Source organism: Camelus bactrianus, chromosome 11 (assembly GCF_048773025.1).
Source record: "Camelus bactrianus isolate YW-2024 breed Bactrian camel chromosome 11, ASM4877302v1, whole genome shotgun sequence".
Lineage (NCBI taxonomy): Eukaryota > Metazoa > Chordata > Mammalia > Artiodactyla > Camelidae > Camelus > Camelus bactrianus.
Genome location: NC_133549.1, coordinates 20,999,621 through 21,015,898, shown reverse-complemented (window position 1 = coordinate 21,015,898; position 16,278 = coordinate 20,999,621). Strand labels below are relative to the sequence as shown.

General features: G+C 47.0%; 1 protein-coding gene across 2 annotated transcripts in view; it reads left to right on the top strand.

Moving 5' to 3' along the window:
- The window catches only part of DOCK1 (dedicator of cytokinesis 1), a 484,307-nt gene that overhangs the window by 96,535 nt on the left and 371,494 nt on the right, over positions 1–16,278 (top strand). For both annotated transcript variants that reach the window (XM_074373399.1, XM_074373400.1), the window contains exons 17-21: positions 991–1,094; positions 1,490–1,673; positions 7,086–7,183; positions 12,909–12,998; positions 13,343–13,443. In XM_074373399.1, coding sequence (XP_074229500.1) covers positions 991–1,094; positions 1,490–1,673; positions 7,086–7,183; positions 12,909–12,998; positions 13,343–13,443 — 577 coding nt within the window. The remainder of the gene's footprint in view (positions 1–990; positions 1,095–1,489; positions 1,674–7,085; positions 7,184–12,908; positions 12,999–13,342; positions 13,444–16,278) is intronic.

The following is a 16,278-nucleotide window of genomic DNA, read 5'->3' as shown; positions in this document are numbered from 1 at the left end:
GGGTGGCAGCGTGGTCGGATTCTGGGGAGGATCCTCTTCTAGTTTGCAGACAGCCGCCTTCTCTCTGCGAACTCACGAGGAAGAGGAGAGCGCTGGCATCCCCTCCTCTTCTTATAAGGCCCCCCTTCTGTGGGATCAGAGCCCCATTTAACCTTAAGCCCCTCCTTACCGGCCTTTTCTCCAGTGCAGCCACATGACGGGTAGCCTTCGGCATCAGAATTTTGGGGCACAATTCAGCCCATGGCGACTATGAAGACAGATCGGTCAGTTGAGGCAAAGGAGTGTGATCAGGTTACTCATGGACTCTTCAGGGCGGGCTGGTCACTTCGGAGCAGGTGACAACTTCACCAGAAACTTGAGTGAAGTGAGGGGATGCATCTCACAGGCAGATTCTGGGGGAAGAACGTTCTTGCAAAGAGAGTGAAATTTCACGTTCCGGGGTGTTGTCCACCCGGAGCTCGTCTTCGTGGATGCTGTGAGGTTGGGGTCCATCTATTTTGCTTTTCCACGTTAACGGTCTGTTTCCTTAGTGAAGGGTCGGTCTGCCCCTTCCAGGTGGTCATGTGCGATGGCCTGTGTTTGCATATCCTGTTGGTTCCCGTTGGTCTGTGAGTCCCCGTGTTAAAACCGCACCATCGTCATTACCACCCCTTCATGGTTACTCTTGGCCTTCCGTATTGCAGGCTTTCTTCCACGTTCCTCTTCAAAACCACCCTCCTCCTGTTGGCCCTTTACTCTAGAGTCTGTTTTCAGGTCCTACAAGGAACCCTTCCCATGAGATTTTGATTGGAGTTGCTTTGAATTTACAGATTAATTTGGGCACCGTGGATCCCTTTAGGATAGGCGAACGTCGTCTGTGTCTCCGTTTATTTACGTGTTAACATCTGTCCATACAGTTTCATGATCTGCTTCAGACAGGCAGCCCCCGCAGCGTTCATGATGTTGTCTTGTTGTGACGGCAATTGGAATGATTATTGATTTCTCTTGCAGCCAAGGACAAATCTGAGAAGATATTTGCCCTGGCTTTTGTCAAGCTGATGAGATACGACGGCACCACTCTGAGAGACGGGGAGCACGACCTCATCGTCTATAAGGTACCCCGTCCTGTTGGCACAACCTTGCTAACATTGCTAAATGTTTCAGACTTTCCTGGGCTTCCTGGCCTGAGTGGACATCTCCCATCTTTGTGAGAAAACTATTCTCTGGCCACATTTAATTATGCAGATGAACATTTCAGATGACCAGCTTTTTTGCTGTTCCTAATGAGAGAAACTGATGTGTGTAATAACACATGAGGTGCTGTGTTAAAAAAATGCTCTGTGACCATGAATTAATCTCCAGGAATAAGGGAAATCATTAAAATAAGCAGTTTGGCAAATGATAAAGAGCAAATATCGTGCTGGTTAAAAGGATTAAGGGTAACAAGGGATAGAAAAAATGGCATGTGCTTGTGAACGGCCTCTGACATGTTGCATCGTTAAACCCACAGGCCGAAGCCAAGAAGCTGGAAGACGCCGGCACGTACTTGAGTCTGCCCTCCACGAAAGCCGAGCTGGAGGAGAAGGGCCACTCGGCCACGGGCAAGAGCATGCAGAGTCTGGGGAGCTGCACCATCAGCAAAGACTCCTTTCAGATCTCCACACTCGTGTGCTCCACCAAGCTGACCCAGAATGGTGAGGGCAGGGGTAGAGACGTGCTCACCCTGGGAGTTTTTGCTCCCTCAACCCATCTTCCTCGTGCTTCCCGCTGAACGGAGGAGGCCTCTATCAGTGCCCGAACACGGCCTGCGAATCATTCACTCCATCCCGCTGTGGTGGCCCATGTGGCTCTTCATGAGTGAGGAGAGAGGTGGTGACACCCATTCTGCTCTGAAATTCACATCCCGATTTCACGCTAAGAATTAACCTTAAAGAGAGATCAAGCCACGGATTTACTTTTTTTTTCCTGCTCTAATATGCTATAATATTAATCTTTTTTTAAAAAATTGAAGTCTAGTTGATTTACAATGTTGTGTTAGTTTCAGGTGTACAGCAAAGTGCTTCATTTATACATATACATATATATACTTTTTCAGATGATTTTCCATTTAGATTATTACAAGATATTGAATTAGTTCCCTGTGCTGTACAGTAGGTCCTTGTCGTTCATCTATTTTACATTTAGTAGTGTGTATCTGCTAATCCCAGACTCCTAGTTTATGCCTACCCCCTGCCCCTTTCCCCTTTGGTAACCATAGTTGTTTTCTATGTGTGAGAGTCTGTTTCTGGTTTGTAAATAAGTTTGTTTGTATCTTTGTTTTTTTAGATTACACATATTAGTGATACCATCTGATACTTGTCTTTGACTTACTTTACTTAATATGATGATCTCTAGGTCCATCCCTGTTGCTGCAAATGCCATTATTTCATTCTTTTTTATGACTGAGTTATATTCTGCAATGGATTTACTTTTATAAAAGCTTCTTGATCAAGGGATGGTGGAATGGTATAAAGGAAAATTCAAGTGACTTGGAGTCAGACCAAAGCCTGGGGCTTGAGCCCTGGCCCTGTGCTAATTGTAACCCTGGGAGTGACCTTGAACTGGAGGCTCTGAGCTGATTTTCCTCATCTGTGCACGGGTCACAGTGCCTGCCTCTGTAAGAGGGCTCTGTGAGCACCGCGGGAGCTCTGGGTGTGAGGCCCCTACTCTCCCTATGTCTCCCCCTTTCCCAGCTGTTCATTAAGGTAATTACCAATGATTTTTAGTTTTACAAGTTGGTTTTGATGACATTTCTACTTCCCTGATGGTGAGGTAAGGCCCCCCTTTTGCCGATGCACTCACCCCAAGTGTGGCTGTAACACAGCATCAGCTGGTGCCTGTGGCCCTGGCCACTCTGCGTTGCTAATGCTGTTTGTGGCCTCCCGGCAGCACGGCTGTTCGGCCGTGGCTGCTTCTCATTCAGAGCACACTGTCTGGCCGAGGCCGAGCCTCCTGTGCAAGATCCCACATTTCAAGTCCCCCAAAGGTGATGGGCTCACAGCTCTGCCAAGTAGCTTTATGCTTTCTCAAAAATCGGCTTGAAAATCCAATTTTTCCCTCTTAGCCGCCCGACGGGGATTTTGCTTGTTAATGTCTGTGGCTGTCACGAATTGTGTCCCTGGGGGTTGTCTGTACATCTTGGTAGTAGTCTCGGGTTGCCCAGGGGACAGTCAGCATTCAGACTTTAACAGGATAACCACAGGACAGAGGTAACCCCTCGCCTGGAAGGCCCTGCGTCGTGGCGGGGAGCGCGCTGGGCTGGGCGTGCCGGCCCTGCTTCAGCGAGCACCGCCTGCTGTCTGCCCTGCCGTGCCGGGCTGTGCAACCTGTGCTCTTGCCTCCTGTCTCACAGGGGAGCTAGGCGGGGGCGTGGGGGGAGACACATCACTCAAACCCTCGAAGGCCATCTGGATACATCTCTCCAACGTTACTTTTATCATTTACCTTTTTCATCAGGGTACTTTATTGAAGCATCAAGAATGACTGTAGCCTGTGCAGTAAGCTCCATAGACAGATGAACGCCCTTCCCTGGGGCATTGGGCTCTGTGCATGCAGGGGCAGGTCAGGGATGCACAGGGAGCCTGCGTGGTTAGTGCCCAGGGAACGTGCCGTCCACCAGGTGGGTGCTGGCTTGACGCTGGGTTATGGAAAGGATGACCCTGCAGGTCAGATGTTACTCTCTCGATTTGGCCCTAATAATTGACTAGCCTGATGGCTGCTCCACTGCTCTTCTTTAACTCAGGGCAGTGGCAGCCTCTCTAGTGAGTCAGCTCCCGTATGTGGGGCCCTCTGAGTTCTGCTGCGTCTCGCCATTTTCACTGTGTAGGAAGCCACCATCCCAGAGCGTGGGTTGTATTCCAAAAGCAAGTTTGGAGTGGTTATTAGGGACTTGAATGTATTTTCCCATTAAAACAGTGTTCTGAGTAGCAGTTAGGTTGTGAGACCCACAGAATCCTTCTTAAACCCACATATCCCTGGAGAAGAGGATGGCAAACTAGGACATCCTCAAGGTATTAAGTCACAGAAATATCCCAAGGGGATGAGTCAACCCCTCCTCTCACCTCCAAGCTCTTTGAATCTCACCAGACGCAGGGTAGTCCCCTCCCTGGAACCGAGGGGCACAGCACCCTGGTCTCGGCAGCAGCTGTTGCCGGGCAACCAGGAGATCCCGATGTGGTAACTCGCTCACTAAGAGTCAGGGGGACGTCTTTTGTTGTTCCTTTCACACCAGCCAGTGATTCCTCTTTTTGGGATGGTGGTGTGTCAGGTGTGTGCAAGCCGGAGCTGCCTCCATTGGCGTCTGGCTTTGAGCCCCAGATTCTCCTCTGAGGGAGCCATTTCTCTGAAACCATGATTTGTTACTCCAAAGTTCCATTACTTAGGGAAAAGGGTGGCTGAATTATTCATTGAGGTTTGTATTAAACCTCTCTGTTCTCAGCTTTATGCTGGATGCTACGGGAGATACGAAAAAAAGTAGGAGATGTGGTCCTTTGCTCAGTCAGCTTGCTATGTAATTAGAGAGAAGTCATGGGACAGAATTATTACGGGTCAAAGTGCAGTGGTTTCCTGGGAATGAGACGAGAGGAGAGGACCTGGGGGGCTGGCGGGCTGGACAAGCTCCCCCTCCTCAGAGGCGTTTGTCCCTGCTGATTTACCCAGCTGTATTTTTTCTCAAATTTACAACACAGAGGTAAACGTCAGGCTCGCTCTTATCCAAAGTGCCACTAACTTTGCATGAATGGGATCCAGATTAATGAGTCTCCGTTAAAAAACCGCTGGTTGCAAATCAAAACTACAATGAGGCATCACCTTACACCAGTTAGAATGGCCATCATTAAAAAATGGACGAATGATAAATGCTGGAGAGAGTGTGGATGGAGAAAAGGGAACCCTCCTACATCGCTGGTGGGAATATAGTTTGGTGTAGCCATTATGGAAAACAGTATGGAGATTTCTCAAAAGACTAAAAATAGACTTACCATATGATCCAGCAATCCCACTCCTGGGCATATATCCAGAGGGAACTCTAGGCCAAAAAGATCATGTACCCCAGTGTTCATAGCAGCACTATTTACAATAGTCAAGACATGGAAGCAACCTAAATGTCCATTGACAGATGACTGAATAAGGAAGTTATGGTATATTTATATAATGGGGTACTACTTAGTGATAAAAAATAAAATAATGCCATTTGCAGCAACATGGATAGACCTGGAGATCGTCACTCTAAGTGAAGTAAGCCAGACAGAGAAAGAAAAATACCATATGATATCACTCATATGTAGAATCTAAAAGAAAAGAAAAAAGTGGACACTAATGAACTCATCTACAAAACAGAAACAGACTCACAGTCATAGTAAACAATTTTATGTACTGGGGGAAAGAGGGTGGGAGTTTGGGATAATAAACTTGGGAGTTTGAGATTTGCAAAGGTTAACCACTATATAAAAATGGATAAAAACCAAATTTCTTCTCTATAGCACAAAGAACTATATTCAATATCTTGTAGTAAACTTTAATAGAAAAGAAAATGAAAACAAATATGTGCATGTATATGTGTGACTGGGACATTGTGCTGTACACCAGAAATTGACACATTGTAACTGACTGTTCTTTAATTATTAAAAAAAAAAAAAAAAACACAAAGCCCACTGGTAACTCTTGGGAGGTGGAAATCTCCCTTAGCTTGGGACTGAGAGCATGTTTGGACAGAATGTAGTTTTTTCATTATTTCACTTAGGGTAGAAATTAAAACAGGTTAACTTTCACTATGGATACCGAAAATTTTCAATTCCTGATTGTCTCTTTGATGGGCTGCTGTTGGTCTTCCTGCTGGGCATCATTCCAAGTGCTTTCTCCATGTTTTGCCCTTCAATTCTTGCACCAACCCTGATTTAGGCAACATTGTGCCCATTGCTCAGATAGGAAAACCGAGGTGAAGGGACTTGCCCAAGGTCATATACTGGTGGCGTGGCCCAGCTGGTGTTTGAGTCTCCGTGGTCTCTTCCACAGGACACTAGGATGCTGTCCCCTTTGTGTTTTCCTGTTTTTAACTCTTCCCTTTGTCAGCTTTCCTAGGGGGTGAGGCCACAAGTTGAGAGTGTGGGTTTGGAGCCTCATCGCACGTATGCCTTTTGTGTGGTTTGATCCTCAAATTACAATTGGTGTCTTGAGTTCCCTGAAATTCCATCTATTGTCAAAATTCCGTTTTTCTTTTCAGTATTAACTAGGGTTTTTCTTACGGAGCCCATTTCTGGAGCAAAAGTTCATTCCTGATGAGCATAAACAGTAAATTAGATGTGCTTTTCCTGATGGTGTTTTTTCACGTAATGGGATATTAATAGGACTTCAAGTGAAAATTGTGTGGGCACACGTCCTTTCCCAGAGATGTTTTGGATTCTGTCTTCATGGCTTAAAGACGTCTTGCTTCTGTAAACAAAATCATTTCTCAGCATCGTCTTCCACACTGAGTAGCAAAAATCGATATGTTCAATTTGTGATTTTTCTATTAGGAAATAAACATAAAACTGATGGAAGGGTCAGGCCTGGGTGAGGGCTGCAGACTCAGCCCAGCAGTGGTCTCAGGGCCAGGGTGCTTGTGTCCTTTAGGACTGTAGCCTTGCAGGCTCAGTACTTGAGTTTGCCTTGATTGTTTTATATTACTTTATTAAAAAAAAAATAAGAATCTGATTCTCAAACTGGGAAAAACCATTTGGGAGAAGCTGCCGGGACAGCCCTGAATGGTGAGTGGCCTCACAGGCCTGCTGCCGCTCCGCTCTGCCTTCTCATGGATCGGAAAGGCCAGTCCTTCTTTCGTAGGCTCTCAAATGCCTTTTTAAAGCTTCTACGTGGACATCATTTCATGGTAAATGTAGTTGGAAGTGATGAATTCAGCCAATAGGCGTCAAGTATGTTGCTGGAAAGTAATGAAATATTTGGCTGGCGAACGTTTCCAAATAGGGTTGATTTTTCTGTTCAGAAAATTACGTAGGGGACGTCACATGATACATGAGCAAGGGAGACAGAGTTCTCGCTGGGAGGGACTCATTTTCATTTTCCGTTTCCAGTGGACCTCCTGGGGCTTCTGAAGTGGCGTTCCAACACCAACCTGCTGCAGCAGAACCTGAGACAGCTGATGAAGGTCGACGGTGGCGAAGTGGTGAAGGTAACGAGGGTCGCACGTCGTCCTGGCTGTCCTGCTGCCCTGCTGTGTATCGTTAGATGTAGACACTGCTTTCCAAGGCATACAGGGGCACCTCCCCAATATTGTGGCTTCAGGTCCAGACCACTGCAGTGAGCAACTCACGCAAATTATTTCGTTCCCCAGTTCGTATGAAAGTTATGTTTGCACTGTAGTGTAGTCTGTTGAGCGTGCGGCAGCGTCGTGTCTAACAAAACCATGTATACGCCATCGTGACAGATACTTCATAGTTAGAAAAAATGCTAACCGTTACCTGAGCCTTCGTGAGGGGTGACTTCTTGCGGCAGTTACACCAAAGATCACCGATCACAGATCCGTAACAAATCCCATTAACAATGACAAAGTTTGAAATATCGCGAGGATTACCAACATGTGACACAGATGCGAAGTGAGCAAATGCTGCTGGGAAAATGGTGCCAATGGGAGTGCTCAACACAAGGTTGCCACAAACCTTCGATTTGTAAAACCCGCAGTATCTGCCGAGCACAATAAAACGATGTCTGACTTTGTGGGGTTCTGGGTATAATCCCTGTAACAAATGTGTTCTTTTGGATGTGAACACATGCCTCCAAGAGACAGACGTCCTGTGGACTCTGGTTGAGGATGACAGTCTGGCTTCACTGTGATGGTAATGGGCTTTGGAATCAACCAAGGATCCTTGCTGTGGGGCTGAGAAAGGTTAATAACCCCTTTAAGCCTTGCTTCCCCTGCTGTTCAGTGGAGAGACAGAGTGCCTTCTTCCGAGGGTTGTTGTGCAGGTTAAATGAGATAAGGTCGCTTGTAGCTGGCCCCTGGGAGGTCCTCCGGGAGTTTCCGCATTTATCATTATTGAAACAGAGCAGGAGCCTATGAGGCCTTCCCAGGACAGACATCCCCTCTCCCCTGCCACGTGTCTTCTACCTGCCTCTTGTCTGTAGGAAATCTTTAGTCAAAGAATAAGTTCAATCAGAGAAATGAGAAAATATAGAAACAGAGGGAAATAGTCAAACAAAACAAAATTATCATGGTTAGTCATTAAGGTCAAGGACCTTTAGCTCCTCCTCAGGGGCTACAGACAATGTTCCGAGCCCTGTCCTTAGAGCTGTTTTGTAGACACTGAAAGCCCCACTAGGTGGGAAAAGTTTGCTACATGATGACCAGACTGTTGTCATTAGAGAAGCTGCCACAGTTCCGGGAACTGGCCTCAAAGACATGGGAACAAACTGACCCCGAACTGAAGATTAACTGGACTTAAAGCAATCAAGGTGACGCTGACCAGATGACCGCATGAGCAAATTCAAGATGACTGTCAGAGCTGACTGTGCTGTTCTGCACATAGCCCCCTCCCTCCCCACACATACCTGAAACTCCGCTTTAAAAGTTCTTGCCCACCGATCAGCAGTGGGGAATTGGCCTTTGGACATAAGTCTGCCTTCTCCTCCGGTTGCCGGCCTCCAGGATAAAACTTTTCTTTCTACCAACGCTTGCCTCTGGAGCGGCGAGCAGCCGACCCGAGTTTCGGTAACATCATCATTGTCGTTACCATCCCCGCTGTTAATTTAACCCTGGCTCTCGGCTCACCCAGACCTCCTGTCACTGATGTGGAGAGGGACGCGGTGTGTCTGAAACTTCGCAGCGCTCAGCCTTGTCTGGGCCGTGTTCCTCCCACGTGACCTTGGGCTCACTTGTTAGCATCACACAGAGGAGGCTTGAGAGCAGTGTCCCTGGCCGTCTGGGGTCTTCCTCTAAGGCAGGACCGTCAGCCTGGCATGATCGGGGATCCCGCTGAGGGCTCGGATTCTGTGGTTCTTTAGTTGGTACTTGGTGCAGACACAGTGGTTCTGGTATTTTCTTTAGTATCAGGCTGTCCTTGCCTCCCACCTGTTCACGGCTTCTCCTTGTACCTGAGGGGGTGCGTTTCCGTGTTCACGGGGCTTCACTGTGGCTGACACGCAGCAAGCTCGCCCCCCGCTCGCGGTCTCCCGTGAGCAAGGTCCCCACTGCCTGGTCTGTGTCTCTCCCTCTGTGAGAGGCGCCTGCTGAGGGAGACTCCCTTATCTCTGGGAAAATTAATTACTTAAAATGGCCTTAATTAAGCAGCAGTGTGGTTAACTTAAGTGTAAATGAATGTGGTGGCGCTGTTGCCCTAAATTCATCGTATCCCCATTCAAACATATCCTCACTAATCTTCAAATTTTAATCATCTTTTTCCCGGTCCTTGTCTTCTTCTCCTGGCTTGGACAATGTTAATTGCATTTTAAACTTCCCTGGGCTCTGTAAATTCCCGAATTCAGACGGAAACTGGGCGAGTAAGTTAACATAACTTTAAAAGACACACAATTAATGGCATCGTGTCCGCTGTCATTTTTAAGTCCCCGAGTCACATGAGGAATTACTTACACTTTGGTTGCCCTGTTGTTAACACTTAACGGGGAAAATCTGGAATCGTCTGGTCTTGTTCTCTCCCTGGTTCCTCTTACCTAATCTGTTAGCAGGTTCTGTTGTTCATGCCTGGAGACGGTTTCACATCTCTCCCTCTTCTTCCCGTGTTCAGTGGTACCCCCCAGGCCTGGGTGCCCCGTCCACCCCTTACCTGCTCTGCCTGAGTTTATTCCTTCCCATTTTCTTTGTGTTCTAACACCCTGTGGGCCTAGAGCCGTGAACTGACTCATCTAAGGCCACAGGACTGTTGATGGGAGCCAGGGCCAGAGGGAACCCCACCCTGCATGGGTCTCCTTTCAGTCTTTTTTTTTTTTTTTAATTTTTATTGAAGTATAGTCAATTTACAATGTTAGTTTCAGGTGTACATGAAGTGATTCAGTTACATACATACATATATATTTTTTCTTTTCAGATTCTTTTCCATTATAGGTTATTACAAGAAATTGAATATAGTTCCCTGTGCTGTACAGTAGGTCCTTATTTATCTGTTTTACATACAGTAATGTGTGTCTGTTAATCCCCAACCCCTGATTTATCCTTTCCCACCCTCCTTTCATTCTGTTAAGGATGCTGACGGACTGTGGGTTTTATTTGACTTATTCAAGGCCTCCCTTCTGTATGTTTATAACTTGCAGTGGAAAGAGAACACTGCTGATAGACTGAGAAAAGTATTCACCCATTTAGTAAAAGATGCAGTTTCTCATTCTGATGGGAAGTGAAAATGGTGATTTTGATCCTCTGGTGGATAGCCTTGGAACGAGGGCAAATGTCGAAAGAAGCCCTCTTGTGGCCCCGTGGGAGGGCTCCCCTGCAGAACACGCGTGTCCCTGCACTTCTGGGACTGCAGCCAGATACCCAAGGCTCCAGCTCTCTGCAGTCATGTTTCTGTGTCATTTGCCTGGGTGGGGTGGGGGGTGGGGTCATGTGCCTTATTTACATAAACTGTGACAAGCCAGGGCCGGCGCCTGGTGAGTCCGTTGGCAGGAACATTGGGCTGTTAGCAGATGGAGTTAAGTTTTGACCTTTGCAAAGCTTTTACAACCTGAAAACGAAGAGCAGTGATACAAAAGTAACGAGGTGGCTCAGGCTTAAGTAATTACAGAGTTGACGGAGCCCTTGACGTCCAGACTGGAGTGCCTCCTGGTCAGGGTGCTTTCATTCCCCCGCCGTTGATATGAGACACAGATTAGGTGGTGGGTGGCGCAGTGGACTAGAATGAGGGTGTTATGCCGGGCGGGCCTCAGGTCTCTTACTGGGTCTGAGAGCACGTCCTCCCTCCGGAAGGAGAGCTGTGGGGCACTAAATGTGGGGCTGTTGCAGGGTTCCACAGCTCACGCCGGGCAGGCAGTGAGCACCAGCTGGGGGGCGAGTCCCCGGGTTTGGTTCCTCGGTCTGGGGCTCAAACCGTCTGAGATCCTCTGTGGGGACATGAAGGGGTTCTGTGCATGGGCCCAGCTGCCCAGGAAGATCTGGTCCAGGGATCTCATTCAGCCAGTCTTCTGTCCCGGCTGTGGGGACCCTTACTCCTTTGTTTTAATTGTGCTTTTTTTCTTTGGAAGTGGGGAGGTATCTTTTTTATCTGTCTGTCTGTCTGTCTGTCTGTCTACCTACCTACCTACCTGCCTACCTATTTAGTGGAGGGACTGGGGGCTGAGCCCAGGACCTTGTGCGTGCTAAGCGCGTGCTCTGCTGAGCTGTACCCTCCCCTGTCCTTCTGTTTTTAAGAACCACTTGATTGCCATGTGACTCACATACCAGAAAACACCCTTTCAATTCGTACAATGCAGAGGTTCTCACTGTCTTCACAGAGTTGTACAGCTGTCCCCACTCTCTCATTTCGGGCCATTTCCATCACCGGAAAAAGAAAAACCCATACCCATTAGCTGTCACTCCCCACGCTCCAGGCAACCGTCTGTCTCTGGATTTTGACGATTCTGGATATTTTATGTAAATTGAATCAGACAATATTCGGCCTTTTCTGATTTGCTTCTTTTGGTTTCAGGGCATGTTGTGGCATGTAGCAGAACTTCGTTCCTTTCTGTGGCTGAATAGTCAATATTCTGTTGTATGGATATGCCATGTTCGTTCATCTGTTCATCTGCTGATGGACATTTGGGTTGTTTCCGCATTTTGACAATTAGAAGTACAGCTGCCATGAATATTTGTGCAGAAGTTTTTGTGGGGGGCATATGTTTTCCATTCTTTTGGTTGCATACCCAGGAATGAAATTATGGGGTCACATGGTAAATCTATGTTTAGCCCTTTGAGGAACTGTCAGTCTGTTTTCCAAAGCCATTGTGTGGTTTTTCATTTCTACCAGTGTCGTATAAGAGCTCCAATTTCTCTCCATCCTTTCCCACACGTAACTATTGTCTGTCATTTTGAGAATAGCTGCCAGTTTGGGTGAAGTGGTGTCTCACTGTGGTTTTGATTTGCATATGTCCAGTGCCTAATAATGATGTCACCATACTTCATTCCATTTTATGGCCAACAGTCCATTGTATGGCATTCTGCCTCAGCTTGATCCACTCCACAAACAGGGAACTCATTCCTTCCAGTGGAGTCCTTTTCGTCCATCCTACACATCCTTCAGGGGAGGATGGGGCTAGTGTTCAAAGCCCCTTTCTAGTGTGACAAAACTTTGAAGTCTTCTGAGTTTTTCCTTTCTGAATTAAATTCATGATGTTTTTGCCATTCTATGCTGCAGTGTTTATTTGGTGAGTCATAGTAGGCTAGAAGAGGAATTTCTAAATTGCTGTTGAATAAACTGAGCACGTCCTGGCCCTCTGCTCTTTACCAGCTTCAGAATCATACACCTCTTCTGTCCTCGGGCACCTGCGTCTGCAGAAGGTCCTTTATTATACCAGAAATTGCTCCTTGTGTGGCTTCGGCGCACTTGCTAGCTCGGGTCCCATACTCAGAGTGTCCGGAACGAGTGAGAACCAGTCTTCCCCGAGTTGCTGTTGCACTGTTTGTGATGAAAAACAGGAGAAGGGTCGGAGAGGTCCCATGGGAGGGGGCCCTAGGCAGCTCCCTGCTGCCCGTCCTCCTCTGCTCGACTCAGGGTGGCGTGCCTTTGCTCTAAATTCATTCGTCTCAGATTTTTGTCGTGTGCATCTAATGGCTGCAAAAAATCCCTGAAGTTCCTAGCTTAGTAGGTGCTGTTTGGGAAAGGTGGGTGTTTGCAGTATTGCCAAAAATGGGCGTTGTTTTCAGTGGGGGAGCTGGGCGGGCTTGCTCTGTCTGCTGACCTGTTGTGTCTCTCTAGTTCCTCCAGGACACCTTGGATGCCCTCTTCAACATCATGATGGAGAACTCGGAGAGCGAGACTTTTGATACATTAGTGTTTGATGCTCTGGTAAGACGCTCTGACTTTGCATCTGCTCAGATATTAAGGGGCACTTTCATGCTGCAGCCTTTGAAGCTGGGGGCGGGAATCCATCACAGTGACCTTGAAAGCATTTCCAGTTGTAAACCCAATCAGAGCAGCTGAATTGAGAGGCAGAAAGTTTCTTTCACTGCAAGGCTATAGTTAGGCAGATGTAATGTGTGGGGTGAGGTGAGGGAAACTGGTCGACCAACTTCTGTCTGGAAATGTCATCGCTCCTTGGTGCACCGCACGGTGCCAAGGTTTCAGATGACGCTTCCAAAGTCGTCTGCCTTTTTTTTTTTTTTTTGCTAACATGGATATTAATCTCACAGGTATTTATCATTGGACTGATTGCTGATAGAAAATTTCAGCATTTCAATCCTGTTTTGGAAACCTACATTAAGAAACACTTCAGTGCAACATTAGCCTACACGTAAGTTCTTTTTTGTTGCTTTAAAACCACTACTTCTTTTTGTCTGTTTTTGTAAGAGCCTTTTCCATGTACTTTTGCCCGTAAGTCTGGATTTCCCTTCCCCAAACTGAATTTATTGGTATAATTTTTATTATTCTTTCCCTCTTAACAGACCTAAAAATCTTGCTGAGAGAGGTATGTGAGGAAGTATCAGAACATTCTTGAATAAATTCCTGTTCTTCTCCGTACCTTTCTATTTGTCTTTGAAATTTTCAGTTTGTGTTTGATGAAACGGATACGTGGGTGCCGAGTGCCTGCCACACCATGGCTTCCCGACAAGCATTTGATGAGTGAATAAATGGATGTGTTCCTGTTTTGAGATGATTGGTTATTTAGTGTGAATAAAATTCAGTTTTGTACTTTTCAATGTATCTTTTTGCTCTTTAAAGAGTGCCTTTCCCTTTGTTCCAGAAGCTGCAGCTGTGACTAACTTAGATTCTTCCTGCCTGCCCGTCTGCCCCCACACCGCTAGACATGCCCTGTGGGTCTGGTGGGACGCGCCCCCGGCAAGCCTGGTGGGGATGCCCCAACCCGGGGACCTGGCTGGCTGGGCTTACGTTTCCACTCTGTCCCTGACAAGTTTAAGTTGATTAACGTCCCTGAGCTCCAGCCCTCTCATCTGTAAAACAGCAGGACCGTAGGGTTCCTTGAGGATTTTAATGAGTTATTACATGTTGAGTGTTTGGAATAATCCGTGGCACTTAGAAAGCGCTAAGCAGTAGTTAGGTTTCATTATTATTAGAATTATTAGGGCGAGTTCCTCGTTCTCTCACAATGGGATTTGTTGGCATGTATTCAGACTTCTTATTGTGTGAGTTGCAGTGAGAAAGAAAGACTTAATTTCTTTAAGACCCTTCCCCCTAGAATCATTAGAAATGATGGAAGTTGGAAGTAGTGTCGAAGCTCCCGTCTGTGTCTTGACCATGCTTAGGTCAAAACCTGTCATCCTTGACTGTTTCTCAAGCCCAGCAGTCCTGTTCCCGGTTTTTGAGCTCAAGCATGCTTGAGCACATGTTTACTGCGAGGCGGTGGGTGGAGCCCCGATGGGCAGAGAGCTCCGATGTCCTGGCGCACACAGGACAGGACAAGCTGTGACAAGCTTTGTGCTTGCTTGATAATAAATGTTTGTTTAAAACATTCTGTTGTCTCGCTGGAGAGGCCCCGCTTGTCTGCACTTCGGACGGTTCCTGACAGACCGTGGGGAGGTTCTCATTAAGTGGCACCATCTTGCTATGGCCGCCAAAAGGGTGCCCATGCACAGCTTAGGAGGTGGCCTGTGCGCGTCTCTCAGTGTGACATGACTGCGTATGGGTCACCTTCACGATGTTCCTTTTTTGCTGAGATACGGCCAAACAGCTCTTCTCAGATTAGATTTTGTACTTCAATTTCAGAAAATCAGAACGGTGACAAGGTCACCGTGCTATGTTCCAGATGCTCCTGTTGGCCCCCCCCTCCCCTACAAGAAGGGTGCTATTCCGTTCTCAAAGGTGGAAGACGGAAAGCAGGGAGCACTGGGCAAGTTACTCAGTGGGAAACACAGAAAGTACTATTTTATTTTCAAGTTATGATGAGACTGAGTTGTGAGTTAGCATCCGCTCATTCATTCTCCATCATCTGCTGAAAAGGACATTTTAATTTCAGCAAATAAGTATTCTTATCATGTTTGGTAGAGCAACAACCCCAAGTGGTTCTTCAGCAGTGTGAATCTGAGTGTTTTCTCCTTGAAGTGCCAGAGGAGGTAATTGTGATTCGCACAGTTCCAACCCAGTCATGGAAGGCTGTCTCCGCACTAGTGAATGCTTTCCGTGTCCTCTGGCCTGGGGGGACGTTCTGGCACAGACTGTCATCCCAGCAGGTCCCTCGCCCCCTCCTGTCTAGAAGTCTTGGCACGAATGGACTTAGGTTAGACTTTCATCCAGGTTGTTTCTCACTCTTTCCTTTGATAAGTATTGAGATCTGCAGCCTTATTTCACAAAGAACACCAAGAGAAGAAATTAAAAATGACTGTAGTGGGGGAGGGCCTAGCTCAGTGGTGGAGTGCATGCCTAGCGTGCACAAGGTCCTGGGTTCAATTCCCTAGTACCTCCATTTAAAAAAAAAAAAAAAAGGAACCTAATTACCTCCCCCACCCGGCAAAAAAAATCAAAATTAAAAAAAAAAATAAAGATGATTGTGGCGGAGGGGTTACTTGTTAGCATCCCGGCTCTCAGAGAGCAGGAGCTCCTGCATCGGTAGTTTACGATCAGAGAGACCGGTGCTGGTCCAGGCGAGGAGGGAGGCATCAGCTTTGGGGGCTGGTCTTCCAGAAAACCAGCAGGACAGGCTCCTTTCTGTCCCCAGAGCTGTCTTTTCCAGAGCTGGTTCAGGCGTCCCTCTCCCTGAACCAATGCCCTGTTTGGTCAAGTACCAAGGAGTTTGATCTTTCTGCAGCTACAGATGGCCTGGCTCACACGGATTGGGGTCTTTTGACTTCAGATTTATTTTCTGGTTCTGGGTGATTCTCTTAGTAAATCATTCCTTCTTATTATTCTTTCATTTGATTAATCTTTTGGAAGAATTTCCAAAAAGTATTTCTGTGGAGTGTATATTCCTTGGGTAACTGTAGGTCTAAGAAGAAAAGATGTGTGGTCCAATCAGTCTGGGAAAAGAAATTCAACTCAGTGAAACAGGTTTTCAACAGGACTTGAGATGTTCTGCTGTCCCCTGAGAACCACCTCTAGACATCTAGGAGCAGATGCCCTTCCCAGCGTCGGGGCCAGTGGAGCCTGTGGGAAGGCATCTTTCTGGTCTACCTTC